This window comes from Podarcis erhardii, assembly GCF_964252035.2.
Source record: "Podarcis erhardii genome assembly, chromosome: 6".
Classification (NCBI taxonomy): Eukaryota; Metazoa; Chordata; class Lepidosauria; order Squamata; family Lacertidae; genus Podarcis; species Podarcis erhardii.
Window position 1 is genome coordinate 74216619 of NC_138510.1, and position 21343 is coordinate 74237961.

Below are 21343 nucleotides of genomic sequence, written 5' to 3' on the forward strand. Positions count from 1 at the left end.
AAGGCTTACACCTTAATTTTTTACTGGTATGCTAGATCCCCTCGGAAATGTTGCTGTACTTGGCTCTCAAAAAAATATGAGTGGTAATGCAGTCGTTTAGATTCACTTGTCTGAATGCGATGCAGATTACTATGGAATGAATCCATTATAAGCAGGATTATCTTCTGTATAATTTTTATTATTACTTTTACTCCAGTTCCATACTGAACATTGCAGACATGTATGGGCTAGAGGGCCTAAGAGAAGTAGCTATATATGTTCTGAAAAGAGACTACTGCAACTTTTTTCACAAGGTGTGTTCCAATGTTTATTTTTTTTCTATTTTGACGATAGCAATAAAAGCCAAACGGCTCCAAATTCTTGATCAAATCTTCAGTCTAGGTATTTCAGGCCAGAGTGTTGAGTTGGAAAGCCCTTACTGGTAACCTTTTGTAATTGATATGCTAGAATTATAAATAGGAATAAAATACAAATTTTAAAATGGATTTAAAAGTTGCTTTAAGCAATTCTGGGAAAGTGGAATAAAATGTCCCTTAAATACATGAAGTAGGTGTAAGATCTAAAATTTTCTTTGTTCACGGAAACTATTTTTCATCTATAAATCAGGTTGTGCAAAATGTACTACGGCGAATGTGCGGGATATTTTTTTCGATTGGTGGTTTCCATCTTGTTTCTTGGAAGTCTCTTAGGGATTCCTTAATGAGAAGAACAGGTGCAGTGGGCAAGCTTGCTTTGAAAGGCAAGACCCTTTGCCCACTGCTACTGAGCTTTGTCACAGTTTGCGGCTGTGTTCTTGAGTGCACTCTTGGTTCATACTCTCGGTGTGATGCAGCAGGCCTGGCTCTGGCTCCCCACATGAGTTGAATTCAAAATCCTCCGCAATGCATGGGGTTTCTGAGACAGACCTAGGTTATATTGGGGGGGGGGATTTATCATTAAATAACTTGATATGGAAAGGGTTCCCCAAAAGTAGGAAGTTTGAAAATGTATCCTTATAAGAGAAGCAGTAAACATACCCAGCTGCAGAATGAATAATGAACTGTTGATTATTATTTTTTTGAAGACTGGATCAGAGTGATCCGGTTTGTACACACAAATACAAGTGATCTGTTTACTGAAAGCATTTCCTATTGCAATTAGCAACTTTCATATCTCTCCAAGGTTCTAAAAGTACAGTAAATAAGCTTATATCTTTACAATTTTAGCCTGTGCCTGGGAAGCACCAGCCTGTTATCGAATGTCTAGCTATTGCCCATTCGACAGGAGCGGACAGCCTTTATGATGCTTGCATGAAGTGAGTGAGTTAAACTATTTTGATTCTTTCTTTCCTTCATCGCTTTAAGTTTTGAGAAAACTGTTGAAAAACAGCAGGCGCGTATCCTTTCTTAAACTCTGACTTGTGACAGGAAAATACTTTGCAGCTGCTCACATGTGACAGGACATCTGATGGGTTGATTTGTCTAAGCACGATATTTCCTTTGAACAGGTGGATGGTACAGAATTTTGTAAGATGTTGGTCAGAGAAGAGCTTTGCTAGTTTATCCCCTGAGCTTCAGAATAATTGTCTTGGCATGTTGATAAACTCTTTGGTAAGTCTGTTTGCTTGTTTTCAAATTAAAAAAAGCATTGACACTAATACAGCTCACTATCTGCCTTGATTTCACTTCATGTACCAAGGTGACAGTTTTGTTTCATTGTGTCTTAAGATTTCCGGCCTTGGATAATATATAATCTCTAGTGGAAAGTGTGGCTATTATAAGACTTTTGATGCACCATTTCGAATTAGTATAATTTAAGTGGTGCTAGCGTCAGCATAATTTAGGAGGCAAGTTTGCCATTGGTTTGTGTATTTAAATGTTCTAAGCGATTTTATGATGTTAAAAACATAACACATCATTTATATAAGAAGTTTGATTGATCATTAGGCTGTAACATTTTTATATGCTGAAATAGAGTGTAGAAACTACATATTCCGTGTTGCTCAGAGCACATATGTATTGTTTTAAGAGTCCACAGAATGCTGCCCATCTTTTGATGGAAGCCAACCGGCTGATCGGTAGTCTTCCCCGAGTGAAGTGGACTGAAACAGCTCTTCTCTTGGCATCTAGACTGCAAGAAGAGTGTGTAGCATTTATGGTGGCACATTTCCCCGATGTAATACAAAGCGAGAGCTTTTTTGCCCTGCTACAGGTAAAAATCTATCTGATTGATGCCAATGTTATAGCAACCGATACCATAGGCTGGGATTAGTTGTCACTAGAAACTGGGCTTTCGAAGCAGTGAACGATCTCTCCACCCGCCAAGATAAAGTGGCTGCAGCTGCTTGGTTATTTTTTAGGATGGGTTGCAATGCTGCAGTCTTATATGCACTTTACCTGGTAGTTCATCCCATTGAACTTAGTGGGGTTTGCTTCTGAGTAGAGATAGGGTTGTGATGTTAGGCACCCTTTTATTTCAGCGGGCTTGTGAACTTTCAGTTAGTGCAGGGATCACCAATCTAGTGCCTGAGGACGCACATGTGCCCCAGGATCCTCTTCCCCTATTTCAGTTAATCTTGAAAGGGGCATTCTGATATAGCCAGCAGAACAGGTTGTGGTATGTTATTGGTTGTGTGGGGTGGGCTTGGTGCCCACAACAGCTTATCTGATTTGTGGATGTGCCTCCTCTGGCCCCAGAGAAATTGGTAATCCCTGGGTTATGGAATAAGTTGTCAAAATTTAAGTTGGTGACTATTCTTGTCTTGAGTTGTTTTGTTTCGTTTTGTTTTCTGCACAGTTGTACCTTGGTTGTTGAACGCCTTGGTGCTTGGACGTTTTGGCTCCCGAACGCCGCAAACCCGGAAGTGAGTGTTCCGGTTTGTGAATGTTCTTGGGAACCTGAATGTCCGACGGGGCTTCAGTGGCTTCCAATCAGCTGCAGGAGCTTCCTGCAGCCAGTCAGAAGCTGCGCTTTGGTTTCTGAACATTTTGGAAGTTGAATGGACTTCCAGAACAGATTCTGTTCGACTTCTGAGATACGACTGTATTTAATATTTAATTTGTATTTTGTTATTTATTAAATTTATATGCTGCCCTATAACTTGTAGGGCGGCTGACAACACAAAGTTACAATGTAGGAGGTGCAAAAGACATAATAAAAATAATCAAAGCACAAAAGACACCATGAAAATAAATAAAACATAAAAAAGCAGTCAAAACAATACTGATGTATACACACTAATAAACAATACGCTCTCCAACAAAATCCCCTAAACAGTACTCCAGCCCACAAACACAAAAATCCAAAGTAATCTATAAAATTTAACAACAATTTAAAGCGGCACCCACCGAAGTTAAAACCCCATCGCTGTTAAAACAATAATTTTATCACTTGTAAGCCACTTGTGCTAAGCGAATATGGCTCTACTTTAAATCAGATAATGGTGTTTGGGGGCTGCCTGGTTGGTGTTGACTTAGAACTTGTTCTAGTATTCAATGTGTTACCCATATTCCCTTATGTTTTTCCCATAAAGAACCAACAATCATGGTTAAAAAGTCAAACTGTCTCTGGGCGTGGTGTTCACCTTGCACCTAAACCTCCTATACAAGCTACGAAGCGTTTTGAGTTAATTGGCAGCGGCAGAAAAATGAAAGAAGCACAAACACCTGAGCTTGCGTTTACACAAAACGAGATTGAAACAACCAGTTTCCCTGACATTCTCTTTGTTTTCCCAACTTTTCCTGGACTATGACTCTTAATTGTTTTTTATTTTCTATACTGCTCAGTTATATTTGTGAGCATTTTGTTTCTCTTATTTTGTAAAAAAAAATCTTACTGTGTGTTCTGTTCTTGTCTTCATGTAAACTGCTTAGATTTTGATTAAAATGTTATCAATAAACAGATGTGGACATACCAACACTAGCCCCTGTATTTTCAGGACTTTTGTCCATGCTAATTCTACATGCAGACATCATTTTTACACACCTGGATATAAATGTCATTGTTACCTGCTGGAGATTCTCGAGGGCATTTTGCTGGCCACTGTTTGAGATAGTATTAGATTCCCCCCCCCCTTCCATCAAGGATTTGGGGAAGTGTGACAAAATATAGCCTAAATGACCAATCTAAGATCTGCCACCAAAATGCATTCTCTCTCTCTCTCACTCACTCACTCACTCACTCTCAATTTCAACTGACTGCTTCTATAATGTCTTCTAGTCTCAGGCCATGAGCAGTGAACCTGACCTCCTTGATCAAGTGTTTGAAGCAGTTGAGAAGGGTGTTGGCACTGAAAACAGCTGCTCTCTTCTTACAGCCATGGACACTTTGCTAAATTCTGCAAAAGTGAAGGACACGGTAGGTCTTACAAAAATTTCAAAGGAAAGAATATTCCACTGTTGAAATCTGGCTAATGAATTAACTTCCTAAAATATTTACACTTTGTGGAGGTGCTCATCCTTGGCTCAAGTGACTTGGTGTAGTCTTGCTATAAGTAGAACCTGCAACAAAATATTGCTTGTGCTGTGTGCTGCTTTTGGGGTTCGTGCCGCACATCCTCTCTTCTGTTAATATGTTTATTCAGTTTCTCCCTTCCTTTCCATTTTTCCTCCAGTAGAAACCTAGCATTCTGTGAGCTCCAAATTCACCCAGTACTCACCAGGCTGTTTTCTAAAGTTTTGTTTTTGCCCTTCTGCAAATCGTGGCCCAAATCCCCCAAGCCTGCTAACAACTCCCTCTTATGTGTTAATGCTGTTTTAGTCTGCTTAAGAATTGGCACTCCAGGAACCGGTTTGCTGCTAGTACATAGGATGGAAGCTCTGTGTTTCCCTCAGTCCCTTTTCTGTTCTGGCACAAGAGAGTATGTAAGCATGTCCTTGTAAATCCTGGATGAAATCAGTGGTGCTGCGATCTTAAGGAAGCACGCGTGCGAGTCTCTCTTCCTCTGCAAAATGGGTCTAGTTCATTCAGAGGTGCTGCAGTGAAAAATGTGCTGCATTATGAGGCTGCAGGTACAGAAGGGGTTGGTGCTTTCCACCTCTGTAGCTGCCAGTCTGCTCAAACGCTGTTCCGGGGGTACCTTAACTTTTAATATAGGCTTCCTCTTTTATTTAGAGAAACATGCGTGGTTGTATTAGATATTTGGAGGCAGGGGAGGCTGAAAAGTTCACGTATACATGTGGGACATTCTATGTATCTTTCTGAATCGCAGCCCATGTCTTTGAGTTGGAGCAAGCAGCAAGGTAATGGTAACAGCTGTGTAATTTGAATGGACAATTAATTTATCATAATACCCAAATTTAGAACATGAGGTCTCATGGTGGTGGTGGTTTGGTTTGGGGTTGTTTTCCAACTTGGAGTCTGAAGTATCACTCTTACGTTGGGGTGGGGAATCACTCTTTAGCGTTTCTCTTGAAGAGATATGTACAGTAACTGCTTGAGTAGCATCCTTAAACTTATTAGCTTCATGTTGTGTTCCTTGGCAAATGGATTAGTATAGTTTCTTTCCCCCTTGTTTTCAGGAAAATGAATGACTCGTAGAAGCTTGGAAAATCCCAAAATTCAGAATTGCTTATGTCTTACTGATCCTGGGGTACATCAGTGCATGTTCACTTAAACCAGCCTTTCTTAACATTTGGGTCCCCAGTTGTTGTTGAACTACAACTCCCATCACCCCTAGCTAGAAAGGCCAGAGCTCAGGGATGATGGGAGTTGTAGTCCAACAACATCTGGGGACCCACAGGTTGAGAACCACAACTTAAACTTTATATCCCCTCACATTTTAATGTTTAGCACTACAAATATATTAGTTGCAACAAAATCATCCTTTAGGTTCGGTGCCTGTTCAGCTCAGGGTTCGGAGTTCAACATTTTTTTGTTGAGCGATCTCCAGTTGAACAGGGCTGGGGAAAATATCTATGTAAGATACTAGAGAGCTGGACTTGAAACTTCCAGCCAAGCCAAATTGAAAGTAGCCATTTAGACGGACAATTGACCTGACTTGGCAGGAAGTAGCTTCCTTTTATTAAAATATGTTCCTTATCCCTGAGAGCCTACGGGGATCAGCAACAGAAAATAAAGTATCCAGTTACTTGGTTATTAATTTATTTGTCATTGGTTCACACAAACCTTGACTTAGCATGAATCTGTGGGCTCCCAGAGAAGAGAAAGCAGTTTCTTTGCTCCTCCCCAGTCATATTTGTTGCCATTGGCTTAGTGTGCAGTCCAAACCTGGATTTGTGGTTAAGCTCTCTCCAGACCTAACCACAAAAAACGTGTCAGTTTGGAGAGAGTTTTAACCACAAGCCCAGGTTGACAATACACTAAACCAAACCTTGGCTTTGTAGTAGCAAAAAAACCCCCAATGAGGAGTAAAGCAAATGCAAGCTTTTCTCCAGGAGCCTGTGTGTTCATGCTAAACTGCTTCTCCCAATACGATCTGAACTGGACCCTGCAATCGTCATAGGAGGCCCTTCTTTGTGTGCCTCCTCCATGAGAGGTCCGGAGGGTAGCCACACGAGAATGGGCCTTCTCTGCAGTGGCTCCCTCAGTTTGTTGGCTGCTCTCCCCACTGAGGTTTGCCTCACAACAACAACATCATCATCATCATCATCATCATCATCATCATCATCATATCTTTAGGCGCCAGGCAAAAACATTCCTCTATAACCAGGCCTTTGGTCTTTTAACTATCTGTGGCCTTTTAGACATGAGCAGGGTGTTTTTAATGTATTTTTTCCTCTTAGTTTTAATGTATCTATGTGGAGCTGGGATTGTCTATCTGTGTGGTTGCTTGCAAGTAGCTTCTGGTTGTCCTGGGCAAGATAAAGCAACTGGAAAATTAAATAAATTAAATAATAGAGTTGAAAACAAGGTGTGGCTTGGTGGGATATATAAACCAGTCCACTGCATACTTAGGACTGGATGAATGCATTCGACATTTAAAGAGACCATCTTATGCTAGTGAAGGCAAAGGTTATTCATATATTTCTTTGGAATATATATATTTTAAAGATTTTACAAGTATTTGATGAGACTACCGTGTTTTTGTGTAAAACACAGTTGTAATTCTAAAAATGAATTTTAGCAATGTCCTGGATGTTGCCCGTTGAGCTGCCAGGGTTTAAAATCTGACATGATGAGCTCTTGTAAACAGAAACCACATAGATTATTCTGTATGATTGCAATCCTCGTCTATTGTTGACTTACTCAGCAAGGGTGATGAAAATTTAATCAGATGCATTATTGGCCCCCAGAGGATTTGACCTTGTAGTGACATAGCCGAGAGTAAAAAAGCTATGAAGGGATTCATTTGTGGTAAAAAAAAGAAAAAGAAAAAGAAAAAAGGGAGGGGGCTATATTTTTTAATGAGCTACAGCTTTTGTAGGAGTGGCTTGGTTTCATGCTGTGCAAAATTATGGTGCAGGACAATTGGCCTTTGCAAAACCGCGTATGCATCTCTTCGGCAATCATAAAATCTAAGTGATGACATCATTGATCTTGCTTAAAGAGTAAGTAGATTCTGCAAAGGAATAATGACTGGTTGCTATGACAATGTGGTTCTTTCCAGCTGCTTGATTTTCTTACTTGGAACGCAGGGGTTTACGTGCAGGATCCAGGCTCTGCGTGATAAGCTGTGGATCTTCCTGGTTCAGTCGTTTTATGCTGTTCGTCACACACAGAGCTGGAAGCTGCTGAAGGCAGACGATCAACAGAACATACAAGCAGGTAGGCGAGCTGTCGAGAGCTTAGCACGTTGCGTAACAGCTGTGCCCTTATTAAAGAAATGAGAGGAACTGGCAATTAATGATAGCTGGGAGAATATGTTGATGAGCCTTCTGCTCTCAAATAGTACATAATAATTTAACAAAAACGCTCCAAATATCCTGCTCTGCCAGCTTCAAGCATGGAAGCCAAGTGATTGTATGTCCCTATTGTGAACGACGCCGCTTGCATGTTATTACTGCAGATTCATGGAACTGCAGATATGTGGAATCAAATAAATAGGTAGGCTGTCTTTTGTTTGTACTTAGAATATTGAAAGATGGGATTTATTTTAAGCACGTGGGCATGGTAGAAAGAATTCTATACCAAGCTGATGGCTGGTTTAGTACATGTAGCAGATGGAGGGTTTAACTTTGCATTCCATACCATGGAAAGCTTTAATTTTGCCTAATAACAGATCCCGGTTACTGTCAACCTCACAATTGATATGGTGCTGTTGTTGCTGCAGAAGAATCTTCACGGAAGCTTCATAGCGGCCGCTGAAATGTAAGCAGCAAAATTTGAGCTTTTAAACAAAAGGAGTCTTGCTGTGGCTCCTTTGCCTCCCCTTTGTTTTCAAATGTATGGAACAAAATCTTGCAGATGAGGTACCTGAAAATGGCTTCAGGGCAATGCTTCTGTATTTGTGCTGTGGTCATGTAGTTTCTTTAATCAGGAAAGCAAGCTACATATTCAGGATTGCAGCATTCTGCAAAGCAGTTGGGTAGCAATAAACGAATGCTAGAAAAACAACAGTACCTCCTTGCTTGTATTAAGAACAATCTGGATAAGCTAGATTGTGGGGTGTTATTTAAAGGCTGTAACTTCAGCTCCCCACCCCCACCCCCTTCGTTTCCTGATTATCAGTGGCTCAAAGTCGTGTTGGGAATAGAATTGGTTTTGGAGAGTCAGACTCTATCATTCTAAACAGTGCTTTATAGTGTAAAAGTACTAGGTTCTATAGATGTGAGACCGTAACCAACCCTGTGTTTGCGAAGTTAGTGTTGTGCCTTCAACCCCTAACGTGGTTTTGTGCTTTCAAATAATCTGCAGCATTCATCCTTGCATTTTAATTATAATATCAAAAAACAGAAATATGTCATTATTTGCAATTGTATGCATTTGTATAAGCAGAAACTGGACATATTTTCCTTTGGCAGCTATTGGAATGTTCACATGAACTTTCAAAGAAGCATATAATTTCATTTAGGGATTGCAGGAGACTGCAGGGTTTTGTTTTGTGTTTTTAATGGCAGTAATAATAGGCTAAAAAATAGAGATAAGCTCTTCAGTTTATGGGTTCCCAATGGAACAACTCGTATTTGTATTGATGTGTTACGATATGTACATATGTACACACACACACACACACACACATATATATATATATATATCTGAGATAGAGGCATCCCTAAAAATAAACCTCATGATGCCATTTTCAGCCTCATGGCTTTCCTTCCAGAACAGAGGTTCACCAAGGAACTAAATGAACAAGGGTGTTTTTTTGGGGGGTAAAATTTACTCTTACTTGCATATTTTATGAAAGCAATAATATGTATCTAGTGCAGTCATTTTTAGAGTGGATGGAGTGAAATGCTTTACAGAATCCAGGCACATAAATATTGCTCCCTGGCAAAGGCTATTCTGAACCAAGTGCACTTCCTCTCATGTTTGCATCTGTCTAGTGTAGGTTACGTAAGCACTGCAGAAATCTCACATCTGGGAGCTTCAGCGAAGCATGCTCTGTTTGGAAACTTCATATATGATGAGCTGTGTCGCCAGACCAAAAAGGCTTGTATGATCACCTCGGAATAACCAAAACATAGCTTTGCCTACAGAGGAAATGCAGAGTCACAGTAATTGACCAATACTACAGAAGTGAGATAACAAGGGATCCTTTCTAGAACCTGCATGTTTTCCTTCATTCTGCACTTCAGGTCAAAAACTGCTATCATTTCTTAATTGTGGTCTAAAATGTGACTCCTTTCTCAAATGCTGTCCTGTTTTACATAAAGGTTATTTTCCCTGAAGCTTCATTCCTTTTCTCCACTATTCCTTTCTAAAGAAAGATGTTCTTTTCTTATACAGCTGCTTTTGATAAAGGCGATGATAGAAGACCTACCAAAAAGCCCGTATTCACTAGTTCTCAGGTAAAACTACAACAAAAAATACCACAAGCTAGTAGTGTGTTAGCCAACTTCATTTCCTTGTAATTTTGACTGAGCTAATATACACCTATGATCATCTCGACACTATATTTATATATTTGGTTTCTTTGGGTGGGGAGAGGGCAGGGTACGTGAACTTTCCTATTGAAGGAAGAGGTTGGTTTAGGAATAGTCAATCCTCTCAACCCCAAAAGAAGCAGTTTGCATTCTATTTCTCCTTGTATGCATCTCTGAAATGCTTTTTAAAAAATAAAAGCATATTTTTTCCAGGTTGCAACACAAATAGTGTCCTACCTAGTGAATCGAGTTATTCAGTTTATTCATCCCATCAAATAAATACCCAGTGGACCTCCATATTTGGAGATATTTTTGTGAGAGAATCCAAACCTAAATAAGGGGGTGGTGATGCATACAGTCGTACCTTGGTTTTTGAACAGCTTAGTTCATGAACAACTTGGAACTCGAACGTCGCAAACCCGGAAGTAAGTGTTCTGGTTTGCGAACTTTGCCTAGGAAGTTGAACATCCGGTGAGGCTTCTGCGGCTTCCGATTGGCTGCAGGATGCTCCTGCAACCAATTGGAAGCTGCGCCTTGGTTTCTGAATGTTTTGGAAGTACTGGACTTCATTTACAGGTACATTTATAATTTGCAAAACTAGAATCCTAGAAAAATGCCCGTACCAGGAGCGGGGGAAGGATGGACTTCCATTTCAAGGACTCTTTGAAGATGCATTGCATCTCTGTGTTCTGCACATGGAACATCAGGCCTTCCAGTGTCCTCAGGGGAAGACTTATTTTAGTCTTCAGTGGTGTTCCTAGAGTTTTACTTTTGCTTGCCTGAAGGATGTATCCAGTAATTTTTATATATGGAAAAGCAAAAGATAAACTGTACGCTCCAGAAGAATTACGATGTGAAGTGCTTTCTAGTCCCTGGTGACCTCATCCATTGAGAATGAAGCCTGTTCAAATATGTTCACCTCTGGCCCAAATGCTGAGAAGTGACTTTTATATAAATTACGTCACAATTTTATGCATATCTTAGAAGCCCGTCCCACCATAACCGGTGGAGCTTTCTCCTTAGGAAGCAAGCACGCCAGCTTGCCCCTGCAATTGAGGGGGCCGGCGCAGGGACGTCAGCATGCCATGTGACATCGCGCAATGTGTTGACATGTTACAGGCATGCCGTGTGGTGTGCCGCACGAGTTGTGTGATTAAGGTGAGCGTGTTCTGCAGCGTTTGTGTGCAGCCACTGGAATTTTGAGAGGCCCCAGACCCCTCCTTGAAAATTTGGGGGGCCCTTAAGCAACCTTAGATGTTTAAACTAGCTGTTGTTTCCAAACCTCAGAAATGGAGATAAGAACGTTTTCTTCAAGTGTGGTAGTTAAGACTCATGCTGAACTAAATAGCTAAGTTTTCAGAGTAAGTAACTATGACTCTCCTACTGTTTTCCTTTCTTTTCTGAATTATCATATTTTTCTCCTCTCAGTTAAACAGATGCACTACTGACAATTCTGGTCTAAAGCATCCTGCTTTGAAAGCATACAGAAAGCAAAACAGTTGGGGTGGTTCCTGCACTAATCAGGATAAAATGAAATCTGATGGATTAGGAGCATCTGGGCACACATCGGCTACCAACAGGAACGGCACTAATAAGGCTTTGAAACATGACGATTTAAAGGGGAAAGACAACAAAAAAGCCGTTTGCAAGATGATGAAAGAGTCCAAAATGGGGGAGAAAACGCCTTCGCCCAAGGCTAGAGCTGTTATAAAGCCCAAAACTGAAAATAATGGAAATGCTAAGGCCGAAAGCTTGCTTACCAAACAGGATTCCGAACGGTCTTTATCCGCTAGCGGACACAAAAATGTGGGAAGTGGCAAAGCCTCAAAAAATCAAGAAGGTAAAACTGCAGGTGCTAGACCCAAAGTACTCCCTGGAAGTTCAAGTGTACAGATTAAAGCAAAACCTTTGAAGAAGACCAGTGGAAAGGAATCTCCCTCTCTTATGGGCACAGAAACTCTAAGCAAGTCTACTAACTCCAGCACAGATCTACGGATGTCCATTGAACAGCTCGATGAACTGAAAGAGGAAAAATTAACAGATGAAGGCAAAAAGCACTCAGGTAATAGAGATTCTCTTTCGACCTGCCTCACAGATCGTTCACTGCAAAACAGGGGGGGAAATTGTTAAAAAATCACTTCTAAGTGGGTTGTGATTTTTTTTATTTGATTTTTATAATTTAATGTTTTGATTGTAGAAAGGAAATTTAGATTGGTAAAATATGGACAGATACATAGCTAATCCTTTGAAAAATCTCCACAGAATTTTGAACAGCTGTTTGAAGATGAGGGTAAAATATATTTATTCCTTTAAGTATTTTTTTTACTTTACATCTAATACATTTCATTTAGCTGCCATTACCTGGGGATGTCAGCTAAATTTGCAATCATAAGCTTAGGTTATTTGAATAGGAAGCATTTGGAGCAACTGTGGATAATCAAGGTTCATCTTTTTGGGGAGGAAGTGGTTGAAGCTAAAATATTGTATTTAAACCGTGAGATTTGAACTTTCCAGCAGATGCTCATTACATGGGTCACTTTACTGTCTAATTCTATTTTTATTTTATCATACAGCTTTGAAAACAAAGCCTGCTTCGAAGATGTCTAATGGAGCTCCTGCTAAAAAACATGTTAATGATCTTGAGGCTAATGGTTCCATGAACAGGTCTGTTGGAAGTTGGGCTACTAGTTTTTCCATATTAATAGGATTTTATTTCCCTGTTGAAAATGAGGTTCATCAAGTCAAAAAATTCTAAAACTTGTGTGTTTGTTCCAGGTTCTGTATTCTGGTTTATATTTGGAGCAAGAAATTATAATTATTTTTGTTATATTCTCAGGACTTTGCATCATCCAACCATTTCTTTCTGGCACCATTCCCATGCTTGCCACAAAATTCTGCTTCCCAGATTTCTTAGAGAATTGAAGAGGACTATGGGGAGAGAGTGCTTCACATTTGAGGAAGTTGTTTTTTATTTTTAAAAAAGTGTTTTTCTTATTGCTTGTTACACTCTCCCTACCTTAGCACAGATAAGCTCTCACCCTCTCCTATGAGTCCTCAACATGTGCCAGAGGAGTGGGATTGGGAGCAACAGCCAGAATTTGTGAACCCCAGAATGCTAAAGAGTTTTGTTTCATTGCTTCTTTATACCTCAACCCTCCCTAAATATCATTTGAGACTCTCCATTTTCCAACTGTAAAATAATAACAGGATTCTGAGCTCTCTCAGTAATGGAGAGACAAGCTATATAGTCAACAAGAGATGGTGTTGCTTGTTAACATCCTATTTTCTCCCTTTTTAATCTGCTATGACTTTTTTTTTCTTAGAGGCATTTTGTGATTTTTCACATAGAAATGCATGTAGGGCATGCAGATGCTTCAGTATCATGTTAACCTTCTAGATCTTTAATCTTACAAATAATTCAAGCAGCGTGTTTCTGTTTTCAGTGTAAAGAAATGCACTGGAAAGGGCAACAACGAACCCTTACCGCAGGCAGTTTTGAAGAAAAGGGGAAATGAATCTGGCAACTCTACCATGCAACAGAAGACAAAAAACGTAGCTAACGCTGTGAAAAATCAAGGTAAAGATTTGTCCTGTACGTGTAATGCTGACTTCGTATAAACCATTTCCAAACTGGGAATCTTTATCAGAGATGCAAGTGGTTAGATGACTAAACTGCAAAGCTAGGCACCCTTTCTTGGTGTAAGTTCCATTGAATTATACAGGTGTAACTTTCAAGGAACCATGCATTGTATTGAAGTATAAGTAAAACTCAAATCCATTTGGGGGCATTCATAGAAGTGCTGCTCATCACTAATTTGCAGGGACCATCTAATTAGGTTACAGTGCCATTCCTTCTTTTAGTGGTATGTGAAAAATCAATTTATAGTTTTCAAAACTAACCATGCGGCTGGTGTAATTACAGATCTCAAATACAGTGTAATAAATGCAGTCATAATACTGCAAAGACTTTCCCCCCCTTTTAACGTAATTAATGATGGCAGTGTTCTAAGTTTTAGCCTAGTGATTGCTAGCTCTTCCCTGTTCCAAAGTGTGGTTTGGTTAGTAGTGATGATGCTTCCACAGAGGACAACTTTAATCTTCTATTCATTTTTGGTCTATTTGTGTTTGAGCGTCCTTTTGAAGTTCTTTTTGTATGGAAAGTCCTGACACAGTTGACATTCACTGCTCCATATAATACACTCTGCAAATTGGAATGTAGCATAACCTTTAGATTTTTGTCTCGGTAGGTCCACCAGGAGAGACCCCAAATCTACTGAAGCCTGGACTTTCTCCTAAGCAAAATGAAGAAAAAAACATGACCCAATATCTAACTCAATCAGAGAAGCAACCTTCATCAAAGAAAAAGTCTAAATCTCCGCAGACAGCTTCAGTTAAAGCCACAGCAAAAATAATAATAACATCCAAAACCCAAAACCATTCAAAGAAGAGTGAAATGCTGAACAATAAAGACCAAAAACAGAAAATAGTTACAGGGCAACCTGCTCCAAAGCTTCCTTCTTCAAGCCAGAAGCTTTCCAGAAGTGAATCACCAGTTCAGAAGCATTTACATGCGGAAGGACAAAAAAATTCAACTTCATTGGGAACTCAGTTACATAGCAGTAACAAATCTAGCCCAGGGAAGAAGAACAACAGCAGAACATCCTTGCTTGAGATAGATAAGAGGCACATACCTGATTCAGAAAAAGTGACCCCTCTTGAAGAGAGAGACATGAAAGGAAATTTGGAACATCATTGTGTTGCGGAGCTGAAAACTGAAAAGATAGCAAAACAGGTTCATAAGAATGAGGATGATAAATCACTTGTAAACAAAACACCTGTACAAGAATTGCAGCATGTCAGAGAAGAGAAGGGTGTGACTTATGCAAATGTTAGCCAGAATCCTGCAATTTTAGCTTCTAAAGAATTGAAGTGCAAAATACTTCCTGATTCTGTTGCCTACCAGAATCTCTTGGAACATTCAGGAGAGAACCTTTTAACACAAGTAACATCGGTCGGTTGCAAATCTAATGATACCTCAAGGGATGTTAACTATCTTGAAGATCCATTGCACAGCTTGTCTGAAACAGCCAATGACAGCTCTAACTCTGAACATGAGGGGAGGAAATCTTCTAAGGTCTGTATAATGGGCTCTGAAAGCGCTGATGAATTCTCTGATAAATCTGCCTTGACTGAATCCCAATCGGCTACCGTGGAATCAGATGCTGCTTCAAAATCTTTTGTAGAGCATGTTGCAGAAAAATGCTCATCTAAAGATACCGATACGACAGAGACCCCAGAGAGCCATGAGAACTCAGAGGCCCCCTTTGCAGATCATTGGAATCTGAGTTCCAGTGCACTTGATCCAAAAGAAAGCCCTGAATCGGACACTGGCAGTGCAACGACATCATCCGACGATATAAAGCCAAGATCGGAAGACTATGATGCAGGAGGGTCTCAGGATGACGAAGGGTCAAATGAAAGAGGGATTTCAAAGTGCAGCACTATGATATGCCATGATTTCCTTGGCAGAAGCAGCAGTGATACAAGTACACCCGAAGAACTCAAAATCTATGACACAAGTCTGAGGATAGAAGTGAAAATGAAAAAGGAAAACTCTGATCTCTTCCGTGTTATTTCAACAAGTGATGATGAGATCCCTAGAAAAAGGCCTGAAACGTGGCTGCACCAAAGTGATGAGAAAAGGGGTGGTTCCAGGGGGAATAATGCTAATTTTGCCGCTGCACAGTTTCCTCAAGAAGCTGATCAGGTCTCCTCTTCGGCTGATGAAACGGAAGATGAAAAGTCTGAAACGGAAAACGTCGTAGAAAACCTGCCTCCACCAGAAATCCCTGTTCAGCAGTTCCATGGAATTGTGAATCTCGCATTTGAAGATGCGGCAGAAAACGATACTGAAAGTCAAGAATTCCCTGCCACCAAGAACTTTAAGCGTTCCGTATTGCTTTCAGTGGATGAATGTGAAGAATTGGGATCTGACGATGGCGGAGACGTCCACACTTCCCTCCAGCGCTCTCTGGATGCTGCAACGCCTTCTGATGTGTTTGATGGCACTTCCCATGAGGATCATGGCAAGACATTTTATTCAAGATACTCCTTGGAGATAGAAGACGGATTCCTGGAGTGTAAGGAGAATGATAAGGAAAGGTTAGAGAAAAGTGATAATGCTTCTGTAGACCCTTGTGGCAATGAGCAAAAACCCAAGGAGAAGAGTACTCCAGTTATGGAACAGAAGCCTGCCGAGAAAGATCTGATTGTGAGACATAGTCTGTCTCCAGCAGAAGTTAAGGAAAACGCCAAGAGTGACGAGAACAATGAATTTCAATGTAATAAAGTCTCAGACAATGACACAAAATCTCAAGGAAGACCATGTCACCTGGATCTTCATCAAAGAGATAATACTGAGTTACAAAAGAACAATTCTGCAAAACCTGTAGACCCAAGTAGGAGTCATATACTGATTCAGGAAGGCCACGTGAAAGAGATTGATTCAGCATCTACTGAATACGCTAACTCTGCTTTATCCGCAGGTAACGTACAGAAATAAAAGCATTAAGTTCCTCAAGATATTACATATTAGTGGAATATTAGATTTATAGTTGGGTTTGAGACGCTAACTCTAGCAAATACCTTTAGAAATTTTATCCAAACTGTTATAGAATTAAATGCTTATGTTTCACACAAAATCTTAAGTTGCATACCATATTCTCGACCATCATAGAATATGTATGACGCTGTCCAGTGGGCAGCTGGGAATATTTATCATGGGCAAAGCAGAGAGTGGGATGTTGTTCCCTGCTCTTGAGTTCATTTTTGACCCAATAGAACATAGGCAATATCATCTTTTAATGGAAACCTGGCTATCCATTGGTTCAGCAGCCTATATGATTCACATAAATATATATCTATATCTATATATATATATATCAAAGTGGGATGTGCAATAAGTGCATTAATCTTCTCAATTAAAAGTGCTCTGCGTATTTGCCTTTTAAGAGCTATATTCATTATTGTTTCTGTTTTGCACAGAGCTAGGGTCTCCTCTTAAGCTGCTGTTGGATTCAGTGGGGCCCTTACCATTGGCTTCAGCAGAAGCTGGCCTATACTCTTAAGATACTTTTTCAGAATTCTTGTAGTTCTAAGTTTTGCCAGTGAAAAAACAATTTCTTTTTAAAAAGAGAAAGGTCAGCTTTAAAAAAAACAAAACAGTTAATACATTTAAACTTATGCTTGCTTCACACGGTTAGGTAACTTCTTGTCTAGTTTTGTGTCTTCCTTAAAACAGGGATTGAGCTCCGTACCCCCAAAGTACAACACAGAGAACCTGAATCTTTCAAACTTCTGTGTATTTAAGAGTTATAAACTGATGATTTGTGTTCTGAAGAACCATACGAATGGATGACTTATCAAGCTGTACTTCTTTTTGTTTGCTTGTCCTTGCTTGCAGCTGCCCTTTGCATGTGCAATACTTAAATATTAAGCCTGTGAATAAACCATTTGTTTTTGCCCCTTTGAGGTTGACTTGGCTTAAGTCACTGTTTGGTGATCATGTCCTCCCTTTCGTTTTCCCCTCCCTCGCTCTGCTCCTTCCTATTTTAAGTTATTATTTTAGTGGTTTTAGAAATCCATGTGCATTAAATGTTGGTTTACATGACTTGTCATTTTCTGTATCAGAAATTTTTTCCAATTATGGAGGTTTATTGTCAATTGCCAGTGGTGATTGCTGCTTTATTTATAAGCCGTATACTTCGTTTCATTTACTTTTTTAAATGCATTTTAAAAAATGGCTCAAATATTTGTGGACTTTGTATACAAGTTACATTTTTCCTTACCTCTTAAATCTGGTTGGATTGGTCCTGCTGCATTGAGTGAAGTATGCTGTACAAAAGCCCTGCAAAAGGGGAAAGCCTGTGCAATTTTTACAATGTGTAGTATTGTGAATTGTTTCAGGAGACATAGATGATTGTGACAGATTGACACAAACCTGCATGTATGAGCATCGGCCTCCAAAAACCCTTTCTCCAATTTACGAGATGGATGTTGGAGAAGCTTTTGAGCAGAGGATGGAGTCGGAACTGAACATTCTAGATGTGGATTTTGAAGATCAGCCGTTTGCAGAACAGGACTGGACTCTTCTCAGGCAACTGTTATCTGACCAGGAGTCAAACTTAGACATCAAAAACTCTGTTCCTGAAGACCTTAACTTAGCACAATATCTCATCAACCAGACACTTTTTCTGGCACGAGACAGTTCACAACCTCAGGGTAAAGCACAGATTGACACTTTCAGTAGGTGGACTGAACTGATATCTCCACTGGATGATTCTTCAGCAAGCATCACAGTGGCAAGTTTTTCCTCTGAAGATTGTTCTTCCCCTCAAGGGGAATGGACAATTCTTGAACTAGAAACCCATCATTGAAGTGATCAAGTGTTTTGAGACAGGACTCCTCCCCTCTTCTTTTCCCTGTACCTCTGCAAGTAAATAGGTGATGCAATATTTCTATACAATAATAAATACTGCATCCGTCAAGAAGAGTCAGTCCTTGATATTGAAATGATCCTTTCTTTAAGTGGTCCATTTCTAATTTAAGATTTAAACACAGGTAAAATAAACTTTTGAGATTTAAGGTGGATGTTTTTCTAAAAACTATTTTCAAGCATGTCTTCTTTTCTTTCTCTGCCTAGAATTAGGAAATTAGATGCCCTGTAAGAAAATGCTTTGACTTACTCTCTCCTTTTTTCATTCATCACTTACTCATACATTTCCTAAATGCTCAGTGAATTAAAATATGAATGCAGAATAAGTATTGCTATCCTTTTTTCTTCCATTGCTCCCCATACATAGTGACTTGGTGACTTCTTCAAAGATAAGCGATTCACAGTGATTACGTCAAAAGATGTGTGCCAACAGTACTTTCAATTCTAGAAATGTGTGTTTGGATTTGCAGGAAATAATAATAATAATAATAATGCAACTGTTTCTGAACTTTATTTATAAACAGCAGCATGTTTTGGTTGTTTTCTCCAGGTTGATTTTTTGTACCTTTTTTGTTTTTGAAAATTCAATAAATTTCTAAATTGTTTAAATCTAAGATTGCACAGGAGTTACTGGAAGGGATACGTAGTGTTCTTTTTCTAGGAAGAAATATATGTTTACAGTGTTGTTAAATTGAAGGGGGGAAACCTCAAGAATTATTTATACAAAATCTAATACAGTTAACAGTTTTTTTCTTTTAAGATGGTATTTAATAGCATGAGACAGGTGAAATATAATGAAGTAGTCTGCTCATTTCAAATTTCTGTCTTTTGTGTGCCATATAGATCTATATTTGGATTCCTTAGAGTGTATTGGGTAGCACACTTCCCTTATCAAAGGACACTTTTAAAGGATTGGTATTCATATTTTTTGATCCCGAGCTTTTTTTCCAGTTACAGCTTATCATCTCGGGGGGTGGGGGTGGGTCTGGCTAATAGTGCAGGAACAGTGAAACACAATATCATCTATATGTGGTTTTTTTTTATTTCCTTTTCAATATGCATCCTATTTACTCTGTGACGAGAAAATTGGAATCCACTTCATAGGGAGTTCTTACCATCCAAGTTCCAATGTAGATGGAACACTCAGATACTGATTTTTGTGTTCTATGATGCTCACTTAAATAAACTTAAGATGGATGGACCTTTTTGCTGTGAAGTAATTGGGCGAGATTTACCTGTCAGTGGAAGCCCTGCACAAAGACTTCTGTTTGCCCTGCCCCGCATGCTCTCCTGACCTTTGCTCTGGTGGGATGGAGAACCCATAGTACAGCACATGAGGGAAGGAGAGGGGAGATCTGTCAGGTTATAGTGCTTGTGCAGTTGGAGCATTTGTCATAGCGCAAATAATAATAATAATAATAATTGTATTATTTGTACCCCACCCGTCTGGCTGGGTTTCCCCAGTCACTCTGGGCAGCTTCCACAAAGACCAAAAATACACTAATATGTCATACATTAAAAACTTCCCTGAACAGGGCTGCCTTCAGGTGTCTTCTGAATGTCAGGTACTTGTTTATCTCTGACATCTGATGGGAGGGCGTTCCACAGGGCGGGCGCCACTACCAAGAAGGCCCTCTGCCTGGATCCCTGTAGCTTTGCTTCTCGCAATGAGGGAACTGCCAGGAGGCCCTCGGAGTTGGACCTCAGCGTCTGGGCAGAACAATGGGGGTGGAGACGCTCCTTCAGGTATACTGGACCGAGGCTCAACTCAAAGTTGAGTTCCACCCATTTTATTTTAGTAACGCATGTGGAAATGCAGCTTTTGAAGGATTCATGATTTCATTCTTCCCTCTCTGTCTATACTTAAAGATAAAGGGACCCCTGACCATTAGGTCCAGTCGTGGCCAACTCTGGGGTTGCGGTGCTCATCTCGCTTTATTGGCCGAGGGAGCCGGCGTACAGTTTCCGGGTCATGTGGCCAGCATGACTAAGCCGCTTCTGGTGAACCAGAGCAGTGCATGGAAACGCCGTTTAACTTCCAGCCAGAGCGGTACCTATTTACTTGCACTTTGACGTGCTTTTGAACTGCTAGGTTGGCAGGAGCAGGAACAGAGCAACAGAAGCTCACCCCGTCGCGGGGATTCAAACCGCCGATCTTCTGATCAGCAAGTCCTAGGCTCTGTGGTTTAACCCACAGCGCCACCGTGTCCCACTGCCTATACTTACCGTATTTTTTGCTCTATAAGACTCACTTTTTCCCTCCCAAAAAGTAAGGGGAAATGTGTGTGCGTCTTATGGAGCGAATGCAGGCTGTGCAGCTATCCCAGAAGCCAGAACAGCAAGAGGGATCGCTGCGCAGAGGTCCCTCTTGCTGTTCTGGCTTCTGAGATTCAGAATATTATTTTTTCTTGTTTTCCTCCTCCAAAAACTAGGTGCGTCTTATGGTCTGGTGCATCTTATAGAGCGAAAAATACGGTAATAAATTTTTAAAGTAATTAAGATACTTGCATAGTGCCGTTCCACTAAGAAAAATTCCCAGCTTTCAATGAAAATACAGGAAAACATTAAAGACTTAAATATCACACCCACACGTATGTCAGAAATTAAAAATGGTAGAAACTGTAAAGCGAAGATAGAAAAGCAGCATAGAGATTAACATGGGCTTTCGTGGAAAGGTTATTCCAAAGGTGCGGTTCAGATTCCTGTGGGCAGAGGTGGTCCTCCTGATCTTTGGCTCCAAGAGCCATTCAAGGCTTCAAAGGTAAGCACTAGCAAGTTGAACTTTGAAACAGACCAACACCCAGTGCAGTTTTTCAAAGACTGGCAACATGTAATCCATTTGGCTGGTCTCTGTTAGTAGCCCAGTCACCATTTTGTACTAGCG

At 40.1% G+C, this 21343-nt stretch overlaps 1 protein-coding gene across 4 annotated transcripts in view; it reads left to right on the forward strand.

The window, feature by feature from the left end:
* BTBD8 (BTB domain containing 8) overlaps window positions 1–19068 on the forward strand; it is a 44422-nt gene extending 25354 nt beyond the window's left edge. For 3 of the 4 annotated variants that reach the window (XM_081865629.1, XM_081865630.1, XM_081865631.1), the window contains 12 exons: window positions 197–293; window positions 1206–1294; window positions 1487–1589; window positions 2008–2190; window positions 4198–4335; window positions 7575–7704; window positions 9829–9890; window positions 11394–12027; window positions 12539–12629; window positions 13409–13542; window positions 14213–16510; window positions 17931–19068. In XM_081865629.1, coding sequence (XP_081721755.1) covers window positions 197–293; window positions 1206–1294; window positions 1487–1589; window positions 2008–2190; window positions 4198–4335; window positions 7575–7704; window positions 9829–9890; window positions 11394–12027; window positions 12539–12629; window positions 13409–13542; window positions 14213–16510; window positions 17931–18400 — 4429 coding nt within the window. In that variant the 3' untranslated portion in view covers window positions 18401–19068. The remainder of the gene's footprint in view (window positions 1–196; window positions 294–1205; window positions 1295–1486; window positions 1590–2007; window positions 2191–4197; window positions 4336–7574; window positions 7705–9828; window positions 9891–11393; window positions 12028–12538; window positions 12630–13408; window positions 13543–14212; window positions 16511–17930) is intronic. The other variant, XM_081865632.1, reaches the window with a different exon arrangement.
* The last annotated feature ends 2275 nt before the right edge of the window (window positions 19069–21343 follow it).